The sequence below is a fragment of the Rattus rattus genome, chromosome 2 (assembly GCF_011064425.1).
Source record: "Rattus rattus isolate New Zealand chromosome 2, Rrattus_CSIRO_v1, whole genome shotgun sequence".
NCBI lineage: Eukaryota > Metazoa > Chordata > Mammalia > Rodentia > Muridae > Rattus > Rattus rattus.
Genome location: NC_046155.1, coordinates 81,310,810 through 81,332,514, shown reverse-complemented (window position 1 = coordinate 81,332,514; position 21,705 = coordinate 81,310,810). Strand labels below are relative to the sequence as shown.

At 40.1% G+C, this 21,705-nt stretch overlaps 1 protein-coding gene across 1 annotated transcript in view; it reads left to right on the top strand.

Moving 5' to 3' along the window:
- The window catches only part of LOC116893918 (ATP-binding cassette sub-family A member 3-like), a 91,776-nt gene that overhangs the window by 58,446 nt on the left and 11,625 nt on the right, over positions 1-21,705 (top strand). Inside the window, exons 20-26 of the mRNA XM_032895640.1 lie at positions 1,629-1,875; positions 2,015-2,219; positions 3,893-4,109; positions 8,274-8,447; positions 17,330-17,508; positions 19,593-19,718; positions 19,949-20,143. Coding sequence (XP_032751531.1) covers positions 1,629-1,875; positions 2,015-2,219; positions 3,893-4,109; positions 8,274-8,447; positions 17,330-17,508; positions 19,593-19,718; positions 19,949-20,143 — 1,343 coding nt within the window. The remainder of the gene's footprint in view (positions 1-1,628; positions 1,876-2,014; positions 2,220-3,892; positions 4,110-8,273; positions 8,448-17,329; positions 17,509-19,592; positions 19,719-19,948; positions 20,144-21,705) is intronic.

Sequence of the window (21,705 nt, the reverse complement as noted above, 5' to 3'; positions counted from 1 at the left end):
TATCTCTAGCCCCTAACTCAGTTCCTGTCACATAACAAACATAACCTCATATGAGAGGTGGAGAAAACATTGGAAAGGGGAGAGACTACAGTCAAGTCAGCTGCAGCATTACAGTGGCAGTCTAGGCAAGGCAAGAATAATAGACTTAGGGAATGAGTGTGTGTTCAAAAGATACATCCTAAGTGGACTGCATAGATTTTATTCTCTCATTATATGTGGAGGAAAGTCATAATAGTACCGTTTGGCTATATTGTTTTGTGGTTTTGTGGTTTATGTGCATTTACAAAGCATTGAGAAGCCTCATCTCTTGTGGTAACCTCTATCAAAGCTACAATATGAAAATGGAACCAGTCGAATGAAATAGTTAACATACGGAACATTTCCACCACACTTTCCCTCCTATTGCCTTTAGCGCCACACAAACTTCCTATTTCTGTCTTTAGCAAGCTGACACCTATGTGGCTGGGCATCATCCAACCCGCTGTGGGCCTGAGTAGAGCTTTATTAGATGGAGGCTGGACTTGTATAAGGCTTAGTCTGTCTCCTCCTCACTGCTGTGCAGGGTATGAAGGTCTTGGACTTCACTGAAATCCTGGAGACTTACAGGGATTTCCGACCACTTAGAAGGGAACAAACTGTTGAGCTCCCCTCAATGCTTTTATTCCTCTAAGGATCTTGGCCAAAAAATGTTGAGACTTTGTAGCTCTGAAATATTCTCAAAAAGAGCATGGGGAATCCTGTGGAAGCTGGGAAGAAAGGATTGTAGGACCCAGAGGGGTTGAGGACACCACAAGAGCATGGCCCAGAGAATCAACTAACTGAAGCTTATAGGGGCTCACAGAGACTCAACTGACAACCAGGGAGCCTGTGTAGGTCTGACCTAGGCCCAATGCATATGTGTGTGGTTGTATAACTTGGTGTTCTTGTGGGACTCATAACAGTGGTCGTGATGCTCTCTCTGATTCTTTTGCATGCTTTTGGAACCCTTTATCTCCTTCTGGGTTGCTTCATCCAGTCTTGGCATTACGGTTTGTGCCTGGTCTTACTGTAGCTTGTTATGCCATGGTTGGTTGGTACCCCTGGGAGGCCTGCTCTTTTCTGAAGGGAAACAGAGGCGGAATGGATCTAGGAGTGAAGAGAAGTGAAAAAGAGAGACTAGGAGGAGAGGGAGAGGGGAAACTGCAGTCTGTATGTAATATATGAGAGAAGAAGAAAGAAAAAAGAAAAAAGAGCTCAAAAATAAAGAGCAAGTTTAGAGAGCAAAAATAACATTTACTAAGTTTAAAAAAAAACTTTCACTAGTTTTTCCATTTTATCAGAGGGGAGTTTAGTGAACTCTGCGATGTGAGTTAAATTTCTTACGAATCTCTTAAAGCAAGGTAGCTGAGTCGAAGGAATACATAAGGCTGTTTATCAGCAAAATTATAGTTTGGCTTACACTAATTACAACTAGAAATCCCAGACTCTAATGATGGAATAAGTCCCAAGGATAACAGCAAATGTCTGAAAGAATTGTCTCAGCAGGACTGGAAGTGGTGAGAAACGTGATCGTTAGTCCTGGATGGCGGACAGTGAGTGGCATGACCTGTATGTTGGAATTACTGACAAGCACTGTGTCTTCACCCTAGGTGACCTCCTCAAGTACTTGGAGGGGAATGAAGAATGCATCCATTTATGTATTATTGCACTTTCCATCAAGGTGGCTGCAGGTAGAGCGAAGCTTACTGTTCTGTTCAACAACGAAGCCTACCATTCACCATCTCTGTCCCTGGCAGTTTTAGACAACATTCTCTTCATGTCACTTTCTGGTGCCGATGCTTCCATAACAGTCTTCAATAAACCTCAGCCACAACCCACCAGTAAAGAGTGGCCAGGGTGTGTTTTTGTTGTTGCTGCTATTTACTTGTTCTACTTTTGCACTCGAGATGCATTCTTCCCACCGTATCCACTTCTATTTCTGAGACAAAAATGGCCATTGGTAGAAATCTGTATCTTCCTTTTGTTTCTTCTGTAGGAGTACCTATGGGAAGATTGTGGCCTTCAAAATTCAGCTGGGCATGGCTCTTCTGGTCAGTGGCTTTTGCATCCTGACGGTGACTGAGAGAATCACCAAGGCAAAGCACATGCAGTTTCTGAGTGGGGTCTCTGTCCTTGTGTACTGGCTTTCAGCTCTGGTGTTTGACTTTATTATCTTCTTCATTTCTTGCTGCTTCCTACTGGTGAGTGCGAACAATGTTTTGAAAGTTTCCTTTTTAAAATTTATTTTTTATTTATTCACTTTACACCCCACTCACTGCCCCCTTCTGAGTCACCTTCTCCCACAATCCTTCCCCCCTCCTCCTCCCTTTCTCCTCTGGGTAGGTACCCCTTACCCCCACCCCAGCACTTCAAGTCTCTTTGAGGCTGAGTAACTCCTTTCCCACTGAGGACAGACAAGGGAGACCAGCTAGAAGAACAAATCCCACATAGAGGCCACAGCTTTTGGGATAGTCCCTGCTCCAGTTGTTCAGGACCCACATAGAGGTCAAGCTACACATCTACGAATATGAGCAGGAAAGCCTAGGTCCAGCCAGTGTATAATCTTTGATTGGTGGTTCAAACTTTGAGAGCCCCAAGGGTCCAGGTTAGTTGACTCAGTTGGTCTTCCTGTGGAGTTCCACCCCCTTCCTCCGCAATTCTTCCTCCTGTTCTTCCATAAGATTTTCTGAGCCTGATCCACTGTTTGGCTATTGGTGTCTGTATCTGTCTGAGTCAGCTGCTGAGTGGACCCTGTAAGTTTCTTTTCCTTTGTCCACCAGGAAAATATCTCCTCTATTTAATGTTTTCACAAACCTAGCTATGCTAGTACGGAACCTTGCTCATTATCTCATAAAGCACACCTCAGCACTGAGAAGGATGGTGCCCGTGTGGGAATCTCATTACTTTGGTGATAGAGGCATGAGGTTAGGGGTTTACAATCACCCTCAGTTGGGGCGCGTGAGACCATTTCTAAAAGGTATATTATCGCTCCTACTTTCACTATATGCTAATCACAATAGCCCAAATGTGGAGGACACCTTAGGGACCACCAACAGATGTGTGTGGGGGAAAGAATATGGCATCCACAAGCAACGCAGCGTCATTTAGCCTCAGAAAGAAGTTGTTCCTCACGTTTGCTGTTACTGCGGATGAAGGCAGAGGGTGTTTATCTAGAATACAGCAACCACCCAGAGCCAAATACTGTGTGATTCCACTTTTCTGAGATTTACGAAACAGCCAAACTCAGAGTGTGAAATAGTGGTTTCCAGGACTTTGCAGGAGATTCAGTCAAACAAGATTCTAATATAGGTCTCTCTAAATTTAGGCTTCCTTATCTAGTTTTCCACATGAATTATAAGTAGGTAAGAAGGATGTCCTGGAATGAGTGGGAGAAGCAGGCTAGACCCATGAAGCCTAACTTAAAAGCAATGGGTATCAATGAAACACGACTGAAGAAATAGAAGGAAAAACCATTTTGAAAAATCATCTGCTTTTTAGGAAAGCTGATAGCTGTTGTTAGTATGAGATTCTACTTGTTCTGTGTATGAATCTTTAGAAAAACCCTTCTAAGGAGAAAAACAAAATAAGAAAAGACCATGGCTATGGTTCTGCATGCTGGAATGTGCTCTGGTGAGCAGGAGGTGCACTTGACCTGAATTCATGCTAAGTTGTAGATTCTATTTTAAAGAGCCAGACTGTATTAATTAATGGATAAACTTCTAAAGAAAATAAAAGTCTTGGAATTTCCTCTTTTTTTTGAGTGTTTTGGCTTAGGATGTGTGTGTGGGGGGGGAGGGGAGTGAGGGAGAGGTAACAGAGACAGACAGATAGACAGATTCTACCTTCACCTTTGTCTCTGTACCCTCTGTTTCAGGTTATGTTCAAATACTACAAAATTGACATCTATGTCACTGACTACCACATTTTGGAAACGATGCTGATCCTCATACTGTTTGGATGGTCTGCCATCCCCCTCACATACCTGATGAGCTTCCTGTTTTCTAGAAGCATCCCTGCCTACATCCAACTTCTGGTGTTCTATTATCTCTCTGGCACTTCTGGTCTCTTGATAGATACCATAATAGAAGCCGGTAAGTGTGAGAACTTCACAAAATGTCCCCTTCCCCACAGAAAGCAAGAAATAAATGGACCAAAAAGATGCATAGCAGTAAACAGCTAAGTTCTAGGGTTTTGCAAACATCTGTGTTAGAAATATCTCAATAACCTTGGGTTTCTACTATCACCTAGTCAGCATGCTCCCCTCGAAACCTTTGTATTAGAAAGCTGAGGTCCAACCTGCACTTCAGGTCCTTGGCAGGACCTCTCTCCCACTTCCTATAGCTTGGGCTCAATGGTTCTGCAGTAACTTGAGAGGTCTGGGTATTACATTGTGATCTTTGATCCTTAGGAATTGATTTTGGTGCAGGATGAGAGATACAGATCTATTTTTATTTCTTTACATGTAGACATCCATTTTCCTTAGCGCCATTTGTTGAAAATGTTCTGTGGCTTTTTCTTCTCTGCATACTCAAGTATCTTCTCAAACCTCACACAGCTGATAATGGCATGGGCCTTTTACAGCTGCTTTCAGAAACCAGGTTATTTGAACTAGATAGATACAAAATAAATATTGCCCTTAACAATTGGTAAGTATTCGCATACATTTTGTTCTAAAAGTATAGTAACCATGTGAGGAAAAAAGCCCCAAAACATTGATAGTTTGTTTTAAATAATTTCACCTGGCTGTGGTCCCAACTGAATAGTAAAAATCGTATACAAATACAAATTCCCTGGCTTCCAGAAAATCTCACGGTTAATTCCCACGTAGAGTAAATGTTTGGTTTTTTTTATTTGTTTTTATTTTTGTGTATGTGCACCTTCTTTTCTCTGTGTACGCTGTGTGCATAGAGCTGTCCCTGGAGACCAAATACCCTGGAACTGAAGCTATACAGTGGTTGTAAGTCACTGTGTGGGTGTTGAGAACCAAACTCTTAACTGCTAAGCCATCTCTCCATCCCCCAAATAAAATACTGTTATATCAGAACCAAACTTGAATATACTTCAAATTTAAATATAGAGAATATGCATTAAAATGTATACTGTAACAGAGTCTTGGGAGTATAAACAAATAGATTTGGAAAGTGTTTGCAAATAAAACTTTTAAAGGAAAATAATTAAACTCACAGTGTGGTTAGCTAGGAGGAATCTGTTCTTGGGTTGGTTATAGTGTATATCACGGTGATTATTCTTCATAATAATATATAGTTTTAAATATCTAAAAGATTATTTTAAATAGTATGACCACAAATGAAAACATTTTATGTGATGGCCACACTAACTATTATTTTTTTTTTTTTTTGGGTGATATCTTTTTTTTATTTTATTTTTCTTGGATATTTTATTATTTACATTTCAAATGGAGTTTTTCCTCCATCTTTATTAAATTGGGTATTTCTTATTTACATTTCGATTGTTATTCCCTTTCCCGGTTTCCCAGCCAACTTCCCCTTAACCCCTCCCCCTCCCCTTCTCAATGGGTGTTCCCCTCCCCATCCTTCCCCCATTACCACCCTCCCCCCAACACCACTGGGGGTTCAGTCTTGGCAGGACCAAGGGCTTCCTCTTCCACTGGTGCTCTTACTAGGCTATTCATTGCTATCTATGAGGTTGGAGACCAGGGTCAGTCCATGTATAATCTTTGGGTAGTGGCTTCACACTAACTATTCTTATTCGACCATTCCACAATATATACATCTATTGTAATGTTATATATTATTCCCTAAATATATGCAATTATTACATGTCAATTAAAAATAAAACTAACACAGCTTCTGTAGATTAAAGTTTTAAAATAGCATCCATAGTTAAAGTGAGAAGTAGTAGACTAAAGACTAACGCAAAGGAAATATACATAGGATAGCCCATGACATAGAAACAACAAAGATATGGAATGTGGCTAAATAAAGTTTAGAAAGAAGTCATAGAGGGCAAAGAATTAGTGTTTGAAATGTTTAGAATTTCAAGACTTGTTCACAGACAGAAATCCTTTGTTTCATAAATTTCCCTTACCTGGTTCTAGCAGGTAAAACTGCAGGACCTTGTAACCACAGAGCAGCCACAGCGCAGCCCAAGAGTGAACCAGAAAGCCAGATGCCCAGTGTCACCAATAGAATAGCTCTTTAAAGTGTAAGCTGCAAAACCCAATCTGTCCAGTACAGAAGGAGAGAGAGAAGGGGAGAGAATGAGGTAGAAAACAGTAAACAGAAGAGTAATATGAAAGTCAATGTGAACACTGGACACCAGTAATGAAACAAGATGAGAAAACATGATCAGGAGATAAACAGAAAGGTAGTTGTAATGGACTCTCTCCAAACCCGGCTTCTACCTTCATGCTCTTTACAGAAAACACAGTTTAGGTAACTAAGATCTACAAAAAGTCACAAAAGATGTGTTTACGGAAAACTAAAACTTGAACCGTTATATTGATATGAACAAATGTATTTTTCAGGTTAAAATTACCAGAGACATAAGGTAATAGTGTGGTGATTGTTGCAGTAAAAATAAAAAAGGTTCAGTGGCTACCAGTACCCGAATCACAGGAGCCGCGGGCTCTGGCTGTTTCTCTGCCAAAAGCTTTCACACACTGTCCTCTTGGTGGATTGTTAGTATGCTGACACACACATCGTGCTCCACGGGCCACTCTAACGTAGCACCATGCCATGCTAGCCCCAGGCATCCTATAGCCTAGCATAGCATCCAGAGCTGAGACAGGTTGTCTCTCTGTCCATCAGGAACTTTGCTCACATCCCCTGTAGCCTGGTAAAATCAAAGCTCTAGAAACTTGTAATTTAACAATTAGATTTATATGCTAAATTCTCAATCTACATCTGCAGAATAAATTCACTGCCAATTAATAAAGATAGAAACTGCCCACCTCGTCAAGATAAAATTGACCTGGTCCACCCGGATCTGGATCATCCTGCTCTGACATCTTCATCTTGATTTCCTCGCCCCTCCTCCCACCTCCTTCATTCCTAGACATTTCCCCACCTACCCTTCCTTTTTATCCAATGATAGGCTTTGCCTTATCCTGGACCTGCCTTGCTGCATAATGAGATCATCCTACAGGTGATAGATTCATTTTAGCACAAAGTCCTAAGAATTCTAAAATTGTATTTGCTTGACAATCTAACAAGGATGTATACATACTCAATGTTACCAGAACTACTCCAATTAACTGCAGAAACACAGTATCATATACACCTTTCTTAGAGCAGATGGCCAAGACAGTGAGGAGAAGACAACACCTAGTACCTACTGAGCAAACCTTGCTTCATAATATCTGAAAGGCCGAGCAGATGCTGCACTGTCTGGGCTCATGCATAAGGGAAATGCCTTCATCATTGTGCCACTGCATCACGAATCAGCAGCAAAGGGTAATGGGAAAAGGAACGCATGCCTGAGAACTGATACATGAGCCAAGGACAGTAACAGGAAGTAGGAACTACTCAGGGAGCTCTGCAGCTCTAATTACTAATTAAAAAACTGTGTAGCTCTAATTACTAATGTTGCAAAGACTAAAATTGAACAGACATACAACTTCAAAGGGAATAACATTCAAATGAAGAATTATGAACAAAAAAGGAGTAAAACCTGAATAACAGAGACAACACACACACACACACCACGTTGAAAGAACTTGAGAAATTAATAAAATGATAAGTGGATTAGGAAACAACAAACAGGTGTATACACAGTTGCTGTGCCATTAAAAAGTATTCTAGAAGGAAGGAAGGAAGGAAGGAAGGAAGGAAGGAAGGAAGGAAGGAAGGAAGGAAGGAAAAGGAATTGAGGAAAGGAAAGATAAGGAAGGGAAAGGAAATGAAAGGAGAAGAAAAATCCCCTCATACACATGACAACCTTGGGCCAAGAATGTGAAAACTTGTACAAGTTGCAATGTACTAAACAAGATTTTAGAAAAGGTAGAAAATTTGACATGCACTATAATCGTCAAAAGTATAGTTTAAGTTCTTTTCACATCAAAAATAAAAGCCACAGTTCTACTTTACCAAAAAGACTCTTCGGGATTCTGTAATCATCAGCACAAACTCCAAAACCTATTAGCAAGTAATGAACTGTTATTCAGAAATTATCATCTGGGTTTCAATTCACTTGCCTTGGTTTGATCATTTAGAGGACTGATGACCTGGAGATCTTCATTTCCTTTTACGTAACCTGTTCTTATCACCTTTTAGGATTATCAACCATCATATCCAACTCCACCCAAACCTTCCTGCTCAGTTCGCTGCTGTTCTTTCCCACGTACAACCTTGGGAAGTGCATCAGTGAGTACACTGTTATTTACCAGAGGAAAATACTATGCATCCAGCAAAAGAATGTTCTCAAATACCTGAATTGTAGCAAAGAATGTAAGTATATTCTAGTACTCCAGCTGGGCCAACTGTACAGAAAACAAACATTAGGAGCTGGTATGGTTGGGTCTCTTTATACAGCGATGCATGAGGACTCGTTTCTTCATACAGTCACCTAATACTTGTTACTTTTTCCATTTATCATGGCCATCTTAGCAGGGGTTGTATTCCATTTTTATTTTGATTTGCCTTTTCCTGATGTTTAACGGCGTTAGCCTCTTCCTGGTTGCCTATTGCCCACTTGGGTAACTTTTCTTTTGTAAAAAGGTCTTTGCCCACAGTCGGGCCACTTGGGTTGATATATTCTGGACACAAGACACTCCTTCTATATATGATTTGTAAATGTTTTCTTCAATTCTGTGATCTGCTTCTCCCCGTTCTTCGATGTCCAATAGTTGTAATGCGATTACACAGGCCAGTGGTGTGTGGCGAAATCAAGCGTGATACAATTGCAGTATAGACAAGCCTGGCTTGTTTCAGTGATTGTTCCTGATGTTTAGATGTTACATTAAAGCAACCCCATCACAGGCCATGGTTACCCTGTGCTTTCTCTGAAGGGCTTTATGGGAATAGCTGTACTACTTGTGGTTCTTATTTTGTAACAAGTTTTAAATTCCTGATGATTTTGAAAATAAAGACTGCATTCTTTGATTTTATGCTTTGGTTATTTAAAATGTTGAGAGAGGAGTTTATCATTGTTTTGTGGGGCCACTTAATTCATTCTAAAATTTTAACTTTATTGGGGTAAGTTTGCTCAGGATGCCTTAGGATAAGTTTAGCATCTGTAAGATTTATGACTATATCCTCATTTCTAGTTATACTATCCTTCACTGTTGCCACTTGTCTTTTCTTTCTGTGTGCGAGCATGTGTGAGAGCATGTCTTTTATGGTGGGGGAGGGGCACGTGTATGAAATCAGAAAACAACTTATAAAGCTTACAGTAATCAGTTCTTTCCTTCTGCAAAGTAGACCCTGGGCTCATTTCAGGTTTGGTGGCAAGTGCTTTTATTCAATCAGCCCTCTCATTGGCACTTCTTTTCATTCTTGATCAATCTTGAGAAGGTCTTGATCAATCTCATCAGTCTTTTCAGAAAACAAGCTTTCAATTTTATTGATCTATTTTGTACTTACAATAAGAAGTACAGCTATTCCCACAAAACCCTTCAGAGATTTGTGTGTTTCACTCTGTTCTGTGTTGGGAGAGTAACTGTCTAAGATCATAAGAAGAGTTTCTAAACTATTTATTGTCAGTATGTTTATTCTCATTAATGACTATATTATCTCAGTTTAGCTTAGGGGAATCAATATTTCTCCTGCTTAGATCACCTGAACCTGCAGGATTTGTGATTTGGTGTATTATTAGTTTGGGAAAATTTCATTCTTGGTGTCTTGCAGTTACCATTGCTGTGATGAAACAGCATGAAGCAAAAGAAAGTTGGGGAGGGAAGGGCTTATTAGCTTTACATTTTCACACAGTTGCCCATCACTGAAGGAAGTCAGGGCACAGAACTAGAGGCAGAAGCTGATGCAGAGGCCATAGAGGGGGGTTGCTTTCTGGCTTGCTCTCCCTGGCTTGCTCAGTCTTCTTTCTTATAGAACCCAGGCCCACTAGTTCATGGATGGCACCACCCACAACAGGCAGAGACTTCTTGCATTAAACAATAAGAAATGTACCATCCCACACTATCACTAGCTACTCTCTGGCCCCGTTTTCATGTATCGAGACCACCCATCTCGCAGCTCTCTTGCTGCAGATGCTACTCCCATTCTTAGCCATCCAATCGAAACTCTAGAGGCTTGTAATTTATCAATCAGATTTATATCAGCAAATTCTCACCCCACAAAACGTCCACACAATGAACTCAGAGCTGACTGATATCAATAAACTGCCCACGTAGATAAGACATATTGTCCTGTAATTACCCATCCCTTATAAGATATTCATAGCTATCTGTGGCTAATTAAAGCCATGCAGAATCTGGATCATCTTTCTCTTCCTCCATCTTCTTTCCTTCCGCCGTCTCTCAAACATTCTCAGCCCGCCCTCCTACTGTCCAATTACAGGCTTTAGCTTGTCTTTCACCTGCCCTCACCTGCTTACAGACAGCAATCTACACCTTCTCCCATCAATTATTAATTAAGAAAATGCCTCACAGACAAATCTTATGAAAGCATTTCCTCAACTGAGGCTCCCTCCTCTTCAATGATCTCAGCTTGAATTAAGTTGATGTAAAACTAGCCAGCACACTTGCAAAGAGAAAAACTGAGGAAGAAGAAGTTGTAGTCATGATGTATTATATGAGAGAAGAATCTATTTTCAACTAAAAAGAAATTTAAAAAAAGAAAAGAAAAAACTTGAAAGGAAGAACTGTTTCTTAGAGACTTGAAGTTGTGCAAAAAGAAGTCAACGAAAAGCATAAATTGAGGGCCCTGCAGAACACGAGCCTGCCTGGGAATGAAAAGACTCTATCCACTCTGCTTCTCCACCCTCCTTCCAAAAAACAAGAGACGTGGCTGCCATAGCCACATGCCCAAGTGGCCATCCCAGACAGAGCGTCACTAAGTAACAGAATGGCTGAGGGCTTGATGGACTGTGAAACAAACAAGCACTCCCAGAAGAAGGAAGAAGTTAACATCCATTCAAAGGGCAGATAAGGCAGGGGGGAGGGAGGAACAAGACATAGGAGGCAGTGGGGGGGGAGCAAAAACAAGATAAAATAAGAGAATCTTTAAAAAATGTAGAGGCAGTTTATCTGCAAATTCTCTTATGGTGTCAAAATATGGGGTACAGTGGGGCAGAAAACATGTCAGAGACCAATATTGATACTTGATGAAGGGAACCAAGATTATTATGATGTTTCTATTTCGCTTCCAATTTGAGAATTGTAGAAATGGCAACACAAGGGGGAAACAGTTTCTGGATGACAATTGAGAATGTACAATGTCAAGCTGTTCAAATTTAAGATTAGTACCTTGTTACTTTAAGGATATATAATTGACCCATTTATATGTAGATAAAAATGTATACAATTTATGGATAACCCTGCAGGTGCAAAAGTGAGGTAGCATGTAAATATGGATAGACTTCAAAGTATTCCACAAAATTGAAACAGACAAAGCACTATCGAATTCCTTCTATGAAGCCACAATTACTCTTATACCTAAACCACACAAAGACCCAATAAAGAAAGAGAACTTCAGACCATTTTCCTTTATGAATAGTGATGCAAAAAAACTCAATAAAATTCTTACAAACCAAATCCAAGAACACATCAAAACAATCATCCATCATGATCAAGTAGGCTTCATCCCAGATATGCAGGGATGGTTTAATATATGGAAAACCATCAACATAATCCACTATATAAGCAAACTGAAAGAACAAAACCACATGATCATTTCATTAGATGCTGGGAAAGCATTTGACAAAATTCAACACCCCTTCATGATAAAAGTCCTGGAAAGAACAGGAATTCAAGGCCCATACCTAAACATAGTAAAAGCCATATACAGCAAACCAGTAGCTAACATTAAACTAAATGGAGAGACACTTGAAGCAATCCCACTAAAATCAGGGACTAAACAAGGCTGCCCGCTCGCTCATTACTTATTCAATATAGTTCTTGAAGTACTAGCCAGAGCAATCAGACAACAAAAGGAAGTCAAAGGAATACAGATTGGAAAGGAAGAAGTCAAGATATCACTATTTGCAGATGATATGATAGTATACTTAAATGATCCCAAAAGTTCAACCAGAGAACTACTAAACCTGATAAGCACCTTCAGCAAAGTAGCTAGGTACAAAATTAACTCAAACAAATCAGTAGCCTTCCTCTACACAAAAGAGAAACAAGCCGAGAAAGAAATTAGGGAAATCACACCTTTCATGATAGTCCCAAATAATATAAAATACCTTGGTGTGACTTTAACCAAGCAAGTAAAAGGTCTGAATGACAAGAACTTCAAGTCTCTGGAGAAAGAAATTGAAGAAGATCTCAGAAGATGGGAAGATCTTCCATGCTCATGGATTGGCAGGATTAATATAGTAAAAATGGCCATTTTACAAAAAGCAATCTACAGATTCAATGCAATATCCATCAAAATTTCAATCCAAATCTTCATACAGTTAGACAGAACAATTTGCAAATTCATCTGGAACAACAAAAAAACAAAAACAAAAACAAAAACAAAAAAACAAAAAACTACCCTCAACAATAAAAGGACTTCTGTGGGGAATCACTATCCCTGAACTCAAGCAGGATTACAGAGCAATAGTGATAAAAACTGTTTGGTATTGGTACAGAGACAGGCAGATAGACCAGTGGAATAGAATTGAAGGCCCAGAAATGAACCCACACACCTATGGTCACGATTTTTGACAAAGGAGCCAAAATCCAATGGAAAAAAGATAGCCTTTTCAGCAAATGGTGCTGGTTCAACTGGAGGTCAGCATGTAGAAGAATGCAGATCATTCCATCTTATCACCCTGTACAAAGCTTAAGTCCAAGTGAATCAAGGACCTCCACATCAAACCAGAGACAAACCAATAGAAGAAAAAGTGGGGGGAAATTTCAAACACATGAGCACTAGAGAAGATTTCCTGAACAAAACACCAATGGCTTATGCTCTAAGATCAAGAATCAACAAATGGAATCTCATAAAACTGCAAAGTTCCTATAAGACAAAGGTTTCTTAGGACAAAACAGCAACCAACAGATTGGGAAAAGATCTTTACCAATCCTACAACTGATAGTGGGCTTATATCCAAAATATACGAAGAACTCAAGAAGTTAGACTGCAGGGAGACAAATAACACTATTAAAACAAGGGGTTCCAGGACCCAGCTATACCTCTATTGGGCATATACCCAAAAGATGCCCCAACATATAACAAAGACACATGCTCCACTATGTTCATAGCAGCCTTATTTATAATAGCCAGAAGCTGGAAAGAATCCAGATACCCTTCAACAGAATAATGGATACAGAAAATGTGGTACATCTACACAATGGAATACTACTCAGCTATCAAAAACAATGACTTTATGAAATTTATAGGCAAATGGATGGAACTGGAAAATATCATCCTGAGTGAGGTAACCCAATCACAGAAAACCACACATGGTATGCACTCATTGATAAGTGGATATTAGCCCAAATGCTCAAATTACCCTAGATGCACAGCACACATGAAACTCAAGGATGACCAAAATGTGGATGCTTCACTTCTTCTTTAAAAGGGGAACAAGAATACCCTTGGGAGGGAATAGGGAGGCAAAGTTTAGAATAGAGACTGAAGGAACACCCATTCAGAGCCTGCTCCACATGTGGCCCATAAATATACAGCCACCAAACTAGATAAGATGGATGAAGCAAAGAAGTGCAGGCTGACAGGAACCAGATGTTGATCTCTCCTGAAAGACAAAGCCAGAATACAACAAATACATAGGCGAATGCCATCATTAAACCATTGAACACAGAACGGGACCCCCATTGAAGGAATCAGAGAAAGGACTGAAAGAGCTTGGAGGGGCTTGAGACCCCATATGAACAACAATCCCAATCAACCAGAGCTTCCAGGGACTAAGCCACTACCTAAAGACTATACATGGACTGACCCTGGGCTGCAACCTCATAGGTAGCAATGAATAGCCTAGTAAGAGCACCAGTGGAAGGGGAAGCCCTTGGTCCTGCCAAGACTGAACCCCCAGTGAATGTGATTGTTGGGGCGAGGGCGGTAATGGCGGGTGGATGGGGAGAGGAACACCCATAGAAAAGGGGAGGGGGAGGGGTTAGGGGGATGTTGGCCCAGAAAAGGGGAAGGGGAATAACAATTCAAATGTAAATCAGAAATACCCAAGTTAATAAAGATGGAAAAAAAAGAAAAAGAAAAAAAAATAAAGTGAGGTAAATGAAAAAAAAACAACAACAAAAACGGGGTTCAGAGCTCAACAAAGAATTCACAGCTGAGGAATATCGAATGGCTAAGAAGCACCTAAAAACATGTTCAACATCCTTAGTCATAAGGGAAATGCAAATCAAAACAACCCTGAGATTCCACCTCACACCAGTCAGAATGGCTAAGATCAAAAACTCCAGTGACAGCAGATGCTGGCAAGGATGTGGAGAAAGAGGAGCATGCCTCCATTGTTGGTAGGATTATAGACTGATATAACCATTCTGGAAATCAGTCTGGAGGTTTCTCTGAAAATTGGACATTGAACTACCTGAGGACCCAGCTATACCTCTCCTGGGCATAAACCCAAAAGATGCTCCAACATACAACAAAGACACGTGCTCTACTATGTTCATAGCAGCCTTATTTATAATAGCCAGAAGCTGGAAAGATCCCAGATGCCCGTCAACAGAGTAATGGATACAGAAAATGTGGTACATCTACACAATGGAGCACTACTCAGCTATCAAAAACAATGACTTCGTGAAATTCATAGACAAATGGTTGGAACTGGAAAATATCATCCTTAGTGAGGTAACCCAATCACAGAAAAACACACATGGTATGCACTCATTGATAAGTGGATATTAGCCCAAATTCTCAAATTACCCAAGATGCACAGGGTATATGAAACTCAAGAAGGATGGCCAAAATGCGGATGCTTCACTCCTTCTTTAAAAGGGGAACAAGAATACCCATAGGAGGGAATAGGGAGGCAAAGTTTAGAACAGAGACTGAAGGAACACCTATTTAGAGCCTGCCCCACATGTGGCCCATACATATACAGCTACCAAACTAGATAAGGAACTAGGATTTAGATCTGTCCTGAGAGACACAGTCAGAATATGGCAAATACAAAGGTGAATGCCAACAGCAAGCCACTGAACTGAGAACAGGACCCCCGTTGAAGGAATCAGAGAAAGGATTGAAAGAGCTGAAGGGGCTTGAGACCCCATATGAACAACAATGCCAACCAACCAGAGCTTCCAGGGACCAAGCAACTACCCAAAGACTATACATGGACCTACCCTAGGCTCCAAATTCATAGGTAGCAATGAATAGCCTAGTAAGAGCACCAGTGGAATGGGAAGACCTTGGTCCTGCCAAGGGTGGACCCCCCAGTGAACGGGATTGTTGGGGGAGGGGAGTAATGGGGGTGGATGGAAAGGGAAACACCTATATCGAAGGGGAGGGACAGGGGTTAGGGGGATGTTGGCCTGGAAACCAGGAAAGGGAGTAACATTTGAAATGTAAATAAGAAATACCCAATTTAATAAAGATGGAAGAAAAAAAAAGTACACATGGACTTCACTTGGGAGGACTGGATCCATAGCTGTCAGTGTGTTGTTATGCCGAAAATGTATATTATGTTGCATATTATCTTTGCAATGAATCAAGTGTTTTAAAACCATAATTCTAAAGCATGAGAAATGAAAAATGCTACTAAAAGAATACTAAATTTGATGGTCTATTAAAAAGATCATAGTTTTCTCAATAAGTTATTTGTTTTTTATAATAAATTAATATAGCCATTGAAAAAATGAAAACCGAAGACTCAATTGTATTTATACATTCCTTTCAAGCATTTTTGGAATATGATTCTTTAGAAGGAAAGTTCAGGGCCCCTAGTTTCTCAATAGGTAAAGGTTCTTGCCACACAAGCCTGCTGACCTGAATTTAGTTCCTGGGATCCACACAAAGATAGAACCAAGTTGTCTTATGACCTCCATAAGTATTCTATGCTATATGTGCATGTGTACACACACACATGCACACACACATATACACACACACATACACATGCACACACATATACACCCACACGCACATACATACATGCATCCCACTAAAAAGTGCAGGGAGAAATTCAAGGACCCAAAATGGAATGATTTGAGCAATAAAAGTAAAGGATTATATGTCAAGATATAGAAAATAATTAGCCTGTTTATGTAAACATCGTAACTCTGATATTTTCCTTTTATTTTTATTGATTATATTTTAATCTATTTATCTCAATTTGATAGTTCCATGTTCAGTGTGGAAGGGTGGGAGAAGGAAGAGGTTTCTCGCCGAGAAAGCTAACAACATGACATCAAGTAGATGCTCAAGTCAACAGCAGTAAAACTAATTCACACTAACAATGCGCACCTCGTTTTTTAATATGATAAAAGGGTGCTGTCCTCCACGGACTCCCTCTACAACGACTGCAGCACCACCACAATCATGAGTCTGAATGTAATCACAGCCAAGAAAATGCCAGGGATGACTATAAAGCGGGGTGTTTCTGGGATTGGAACATGGAGCACCTAAGGAACATTGTGTTGAGAGCTATGAAATATAATTGAATCTGGTACTTCAGTGAAGTATTCATATCTGTGCAATCACAATAACATGCCCAACACTAGCAGCTAGCATAGTTGGTGAGTAATAAAGGAGACTGGGCACAAAGCACAAGGAACTCTCTGTGCAATTGTTCTTGTATGGATACATTTCAGTCATTAGGCTGGGGAGATAGTTCAGTCATTAAGATGCACGCAATATAAACATGAGGACGTGAGTTCAGTTCCCAAAACCCACCTTTAAAAAAGCCTGGGCTGGTGGCCCATACTTGAAATCTCAGTGCTGGCAAGGTGGAGAAATATGACTCCCTGGGGCTTGCTGACAGAGCTTATTGATAAACAACCAGTACAGGCATTAATATTCATATCCTTACTAGGTTACTATACAATATGTTGATTAGTGCCAGTCTCTTAGACTGCATTTCCATAGGAGGATAATCACTTCTCAAACTCTGAAGATTGTGTCTTAGTTTAGCCAAATATTTCATTTTATCCTGTTTCTTATTTGGTGTTTGATCAGTCGTTCGCATCAGTGTTGCCCAATAAAATTAAGTGATGCCCCGTGTTTCTCCCTTCCATCCTCAGACACCAAGAAGAACATTTATTCTTTGAAGAAGCCTATGATTGGAAAGTATTTAATTGCCATGAGCATTGCCGGCTTTGTTTTCCTTCTCTTCATTTTCTTTTGGGAAAATATCTCATGGAAATTAAGGATGCTCATCCACCAATACATTTACTTTGGTGTCTGCAAGAAATACAAGTCGGTAAATGCTTAAGTGTGGGACAAGCCAAAACAAAACAAAACAAAGCAAACAACAAAAGCAACAGCAAAACTCAGGTAGCATGGAAATTAGACAGGGAAAGTAGGCATTTTTATACCTCAGTTATTAGAAAGATATCAGTGTCTTCAGGAGTGTCCTTCATACAGTCCTGCTGAGGTATAATCTAAAATAAATCCCGTTCATTCAAATGACCATTGTGAAGGGGTAAAGTTTACATCTTCATGATTTTACTTTTGCTGACCACATTATCTTATATTCAGTTTTCTTATCTTTATTTTTATAATTTACTTTTACTTCCCACTTGTTAATTTCCTGATTTCTCTTTAGCAAGCTCAAAGTCATGGCTCTTCAACTTGTCAGTGATTCTAACATGAGCATTTAACAATACATACACCAAGCCACATGTGGTAATACAGGTCTATAGTCCCAGCTACATGGGAGGCTGAGATAAGTGAATCACAAGTTCAAGGCACTCCTGGGCTATAGAGGGAGTTCAAGGCCAGCCTAGGTAACTTAGACACTGTCTCAAAATTGAAAGTAATAATGTAGGCTTCTAGGTAAAAGACTAGAGGCTGTTTCCATGTGACCTGGGTAAAGAAAAGTGAATATAAGAAAGAGTAGACTGTATTCCAAAGACAGAAAGAGGCAGAGTTTGAGAAATTCATGAAGGTAATGACAGGACAGTCAAAGAATACCCAAACTGTGCATCCATGAAAGAGATTAAGTCAAGCCACACACAGCTCCGGACACTGGCTTCAGGGTGGGGAAGCAGAAGCCTTATCTCAAATGCAAGCTGGGTAGTGCATCCGAAGACACTGGCTGTTTGGGAGGAGATTTGACTCAAATCTAGTTCTTTTTTTGTAGTAATAATTAGAATTCCTGGCTTTACAAGATGATGGTTGTGATAAAGGATTCATCCTCAAAGACCTTTACATATAATTAACCGCAAAACCACAAGCTACCTGCAACTCGCATTCTCCAGCCTCTACCTCCCAGGTGCTAAAGTTATCAGTGTTCACCACATGCCCAGATAATTCTCATTTAGTTCTCAATGTTTATTTATTACCACATTTTAACAATGCATTACTACACTTTCTCACTGTGTAGCCCCAGCTAATCTGGAACTCACTATGTGGACCAGATCTTGAATCCAGAGATCAGCTAGCCTCTGCTTCCTGAGTTCTAGGATTGAAGGCATATATCACCACATCCAGCCCAACGGTTTGCATGTACGTGTGTGTGTGTGTGTGTGTGTGTGTGTGTGTGCGCGCGCGCATGCGTATGTGTGTCCCACAGAGGCTTACAGATGTGTTGGATCTCCTGGAACTGGAGTTAAAATGGTTGTGAGTTGTCATGCAAGTCTTGGGAACTGAACCTTGGTCTTCTGCAAGAGCATTAAGTGCTGTTAACTGCTGAGCCATCCCAGAATTGCTGTGTTTTTCAGTTTCCCCAATCTCTTCAGATGATTTCCATCCTGATGTCCAGATGATAAAATAACCTCTACGAGTACTTTCTCTCTTATACTAAAAATAGGAATTTTCCACACAATATATTCTGATTACAGTTTCCTCTCCCTATACTCCTCCCTGCTCCTCCCCTTCCATCACAACCTACTTCCTTTCTGTCCTTCATTAGAAGACAAGCAGGTGATCTAAGCGACAATAATGAAACAAAACAATTCCGAATAGGATAAAGCAAACAAACAGAAGGGAAAGAGCCAAAGAAAAGGCACAGGAAACAGAAACAGATGTAGAATTCTGTTCATTTCCATAAATGTTTTAAAGTTTTGAATTATACATTAGAACATGTACATTCATGGTTTCTACCTTCTGAGTAGCTTTTGCCTCTTCTCTGCTCACCACCTTCATTGCTGTGCTGAACTACTCATTACTATTGGATGTCTACACAAGAGTAAATACTCATCAATTTCCTCGGAAATTGCTCAAAAGATCCATTTAGACATGCGTAATATCATGCCAAAGTTTGGATTTTGTGAACCCACTACATTTAGGACAAATGCCTCCAAAAGATATCCACCCATAAGATTTTTGTCTTGAAAAATACAGGATATAATTTCCAATGAATTATCTGGGACTTCTGAAGATAATGATGTAGAAAACGAGAGAAGAGAAATCCTGTACCAGCCTGAAAAGTTCCTGAATTGCCCAGTTCTCATTAAGCAGCTCACAAAGGTAAGGCCATTTCATGGCTTTCATAGTCTGCCCTCCACCTCCTCTGAGGGTGTCAAAGTCTCACTATGGTTCTTCAGGAACTTTGGAAACACATCTCTAAAGTTCTTGTGACACTATCTGAGGGAGTGACCACTTTGTCCACAATATTTCTTGTATGTAACCTACAAATGTCCTTTACTAAATTGTGCTTTGTGTATGTGTGGTTTCTTTGTTTTGTTTTGTTTTTTAAGATATACTTTAAGTCTCCACTAATTCTGGCTGTGAAAAATATCTCCCTTGCTATCCAAGAGAGGGAGTGCTTTGGATTACTTGGATTCAATGGAGCAGGTAAAACAACTACCTTTCAAATTTTGACTGGAGAAATTACTCCTACCTCCGGGGATGTGTTCATTGATGGCATTAGCATCACCAAGGATGTCCTAAAGGTAAGCTGCTATCCAGGCTAAGATGTGAACAGAAGGTTGGCTCTAACATGCAGACAGCAGACAGATGGCCAGGGATAGCACACAGCAATGATGACAGGTACTGACTGATGCAGAGATGTCTATGCTGTGGATTCTGGAGAGGAAAACTAAGTTTTGAAGAATTTTTTTTTTTTTTTTGAAACTGTAGGAGCAAAAGGCAAGTTCTCACCACACGCATCCCAGAAGGGCGTAAGGGCGTAAGGGAAAGGATGGTTTGCACATAGTTGAGCTGCAGCGAGTGCCTTGATCCATGTCACTGAGAGCTCTGAAACAGGATGGCCTTTCTGAGCCATTGTCAGTCAAAGCAAGCCCACCAGCCTTTTTATCCCGTGCTGGTCACTGGCTGCAGGAACAGATGAAGATGGGTAACTCAGGGAAGAAGTATGATGAGAATGTAAAGCAGAAAAGAATGACAAAGGTTCAAATTCCAGGAGTTAACAGCCCTTATCAGGCTCCTTGAGGAGATAGAAGGGCATCTTGGGAGATAGAACTGCCTACCTGGGACTGTTAGGATGCAAAAAGGATTAGGTGATCTCTCTTCAAGGAGCAAACCTGAACTGAGAATCAACAGCATGGTCAGATAAAGTGTGAAAAAGTTTGAAAAGAGACCAGGCACACAAGGCCCACGGAAGCTTTGCAATGGCTGGATCTGCATCACAAAGTCTAAGATGTCACAATGTTTTCAGGCCCCCTCGGGGATCTTTCAAGTTTTGCAATTTGAAAATTTCTCACATTTTATGTGACTGATGAAAACATTTAATTTGTTTGGTCTTTAAAATGTTCTTTAGCATATCTTCTTATATAGTAGATAATGTAAAATTAACCATCTAATGCATTTCTGAATGTATGATTCTATAATTCAGTGACATTGTGTGTCCATTACCACAATTTATCTCTAGAAGTACTTTATCATTCCAAACTGAAAATCTATACCCATTAAACAATAACTCTCCATTCCTTCATTCACCCAAGTAAACACCATTCTACTTCTTAACTGTATGAATTTGACTACATTTTAGGTGTTGTATAGAAGAATGTACCTGGCGTATTGTCTTCAAGATTAATGCATGTAGAAGCTCACTCCATTGCATGATTACAGGACATGGTGTGCACCCATCATATCTACTGTTTGACTATTACAAATAATAATCCTTTCGCATTAGTATGAAATGTACTAATCAGTTTTCTATAGCTATAACAAGTATCTTACATGGTCATCTTATGCTTTAAAAGATTCATTTTGTGCTGTTTCAACTATTCTAGGGCATGATTTGTTGGGTCTGTTGCATTTGATCTTATGACAATGTTGCACATCACAACATGAATGTGTGGCAGATCAAAACCATAGATTTTATGGCCAGAATACAAAATAGAAAAGGGAAGGAGACAGGGACCCCCTATCCTTTTCAGCAATATTATGAATGGACCTCCTACTAGGTCCTACATCCAAAGGAGTCTGCCAATAGGTCAATCCAGGGACTAAGTATTTAACACATGGGCATATGGAAGGTATCCTGGCCCAT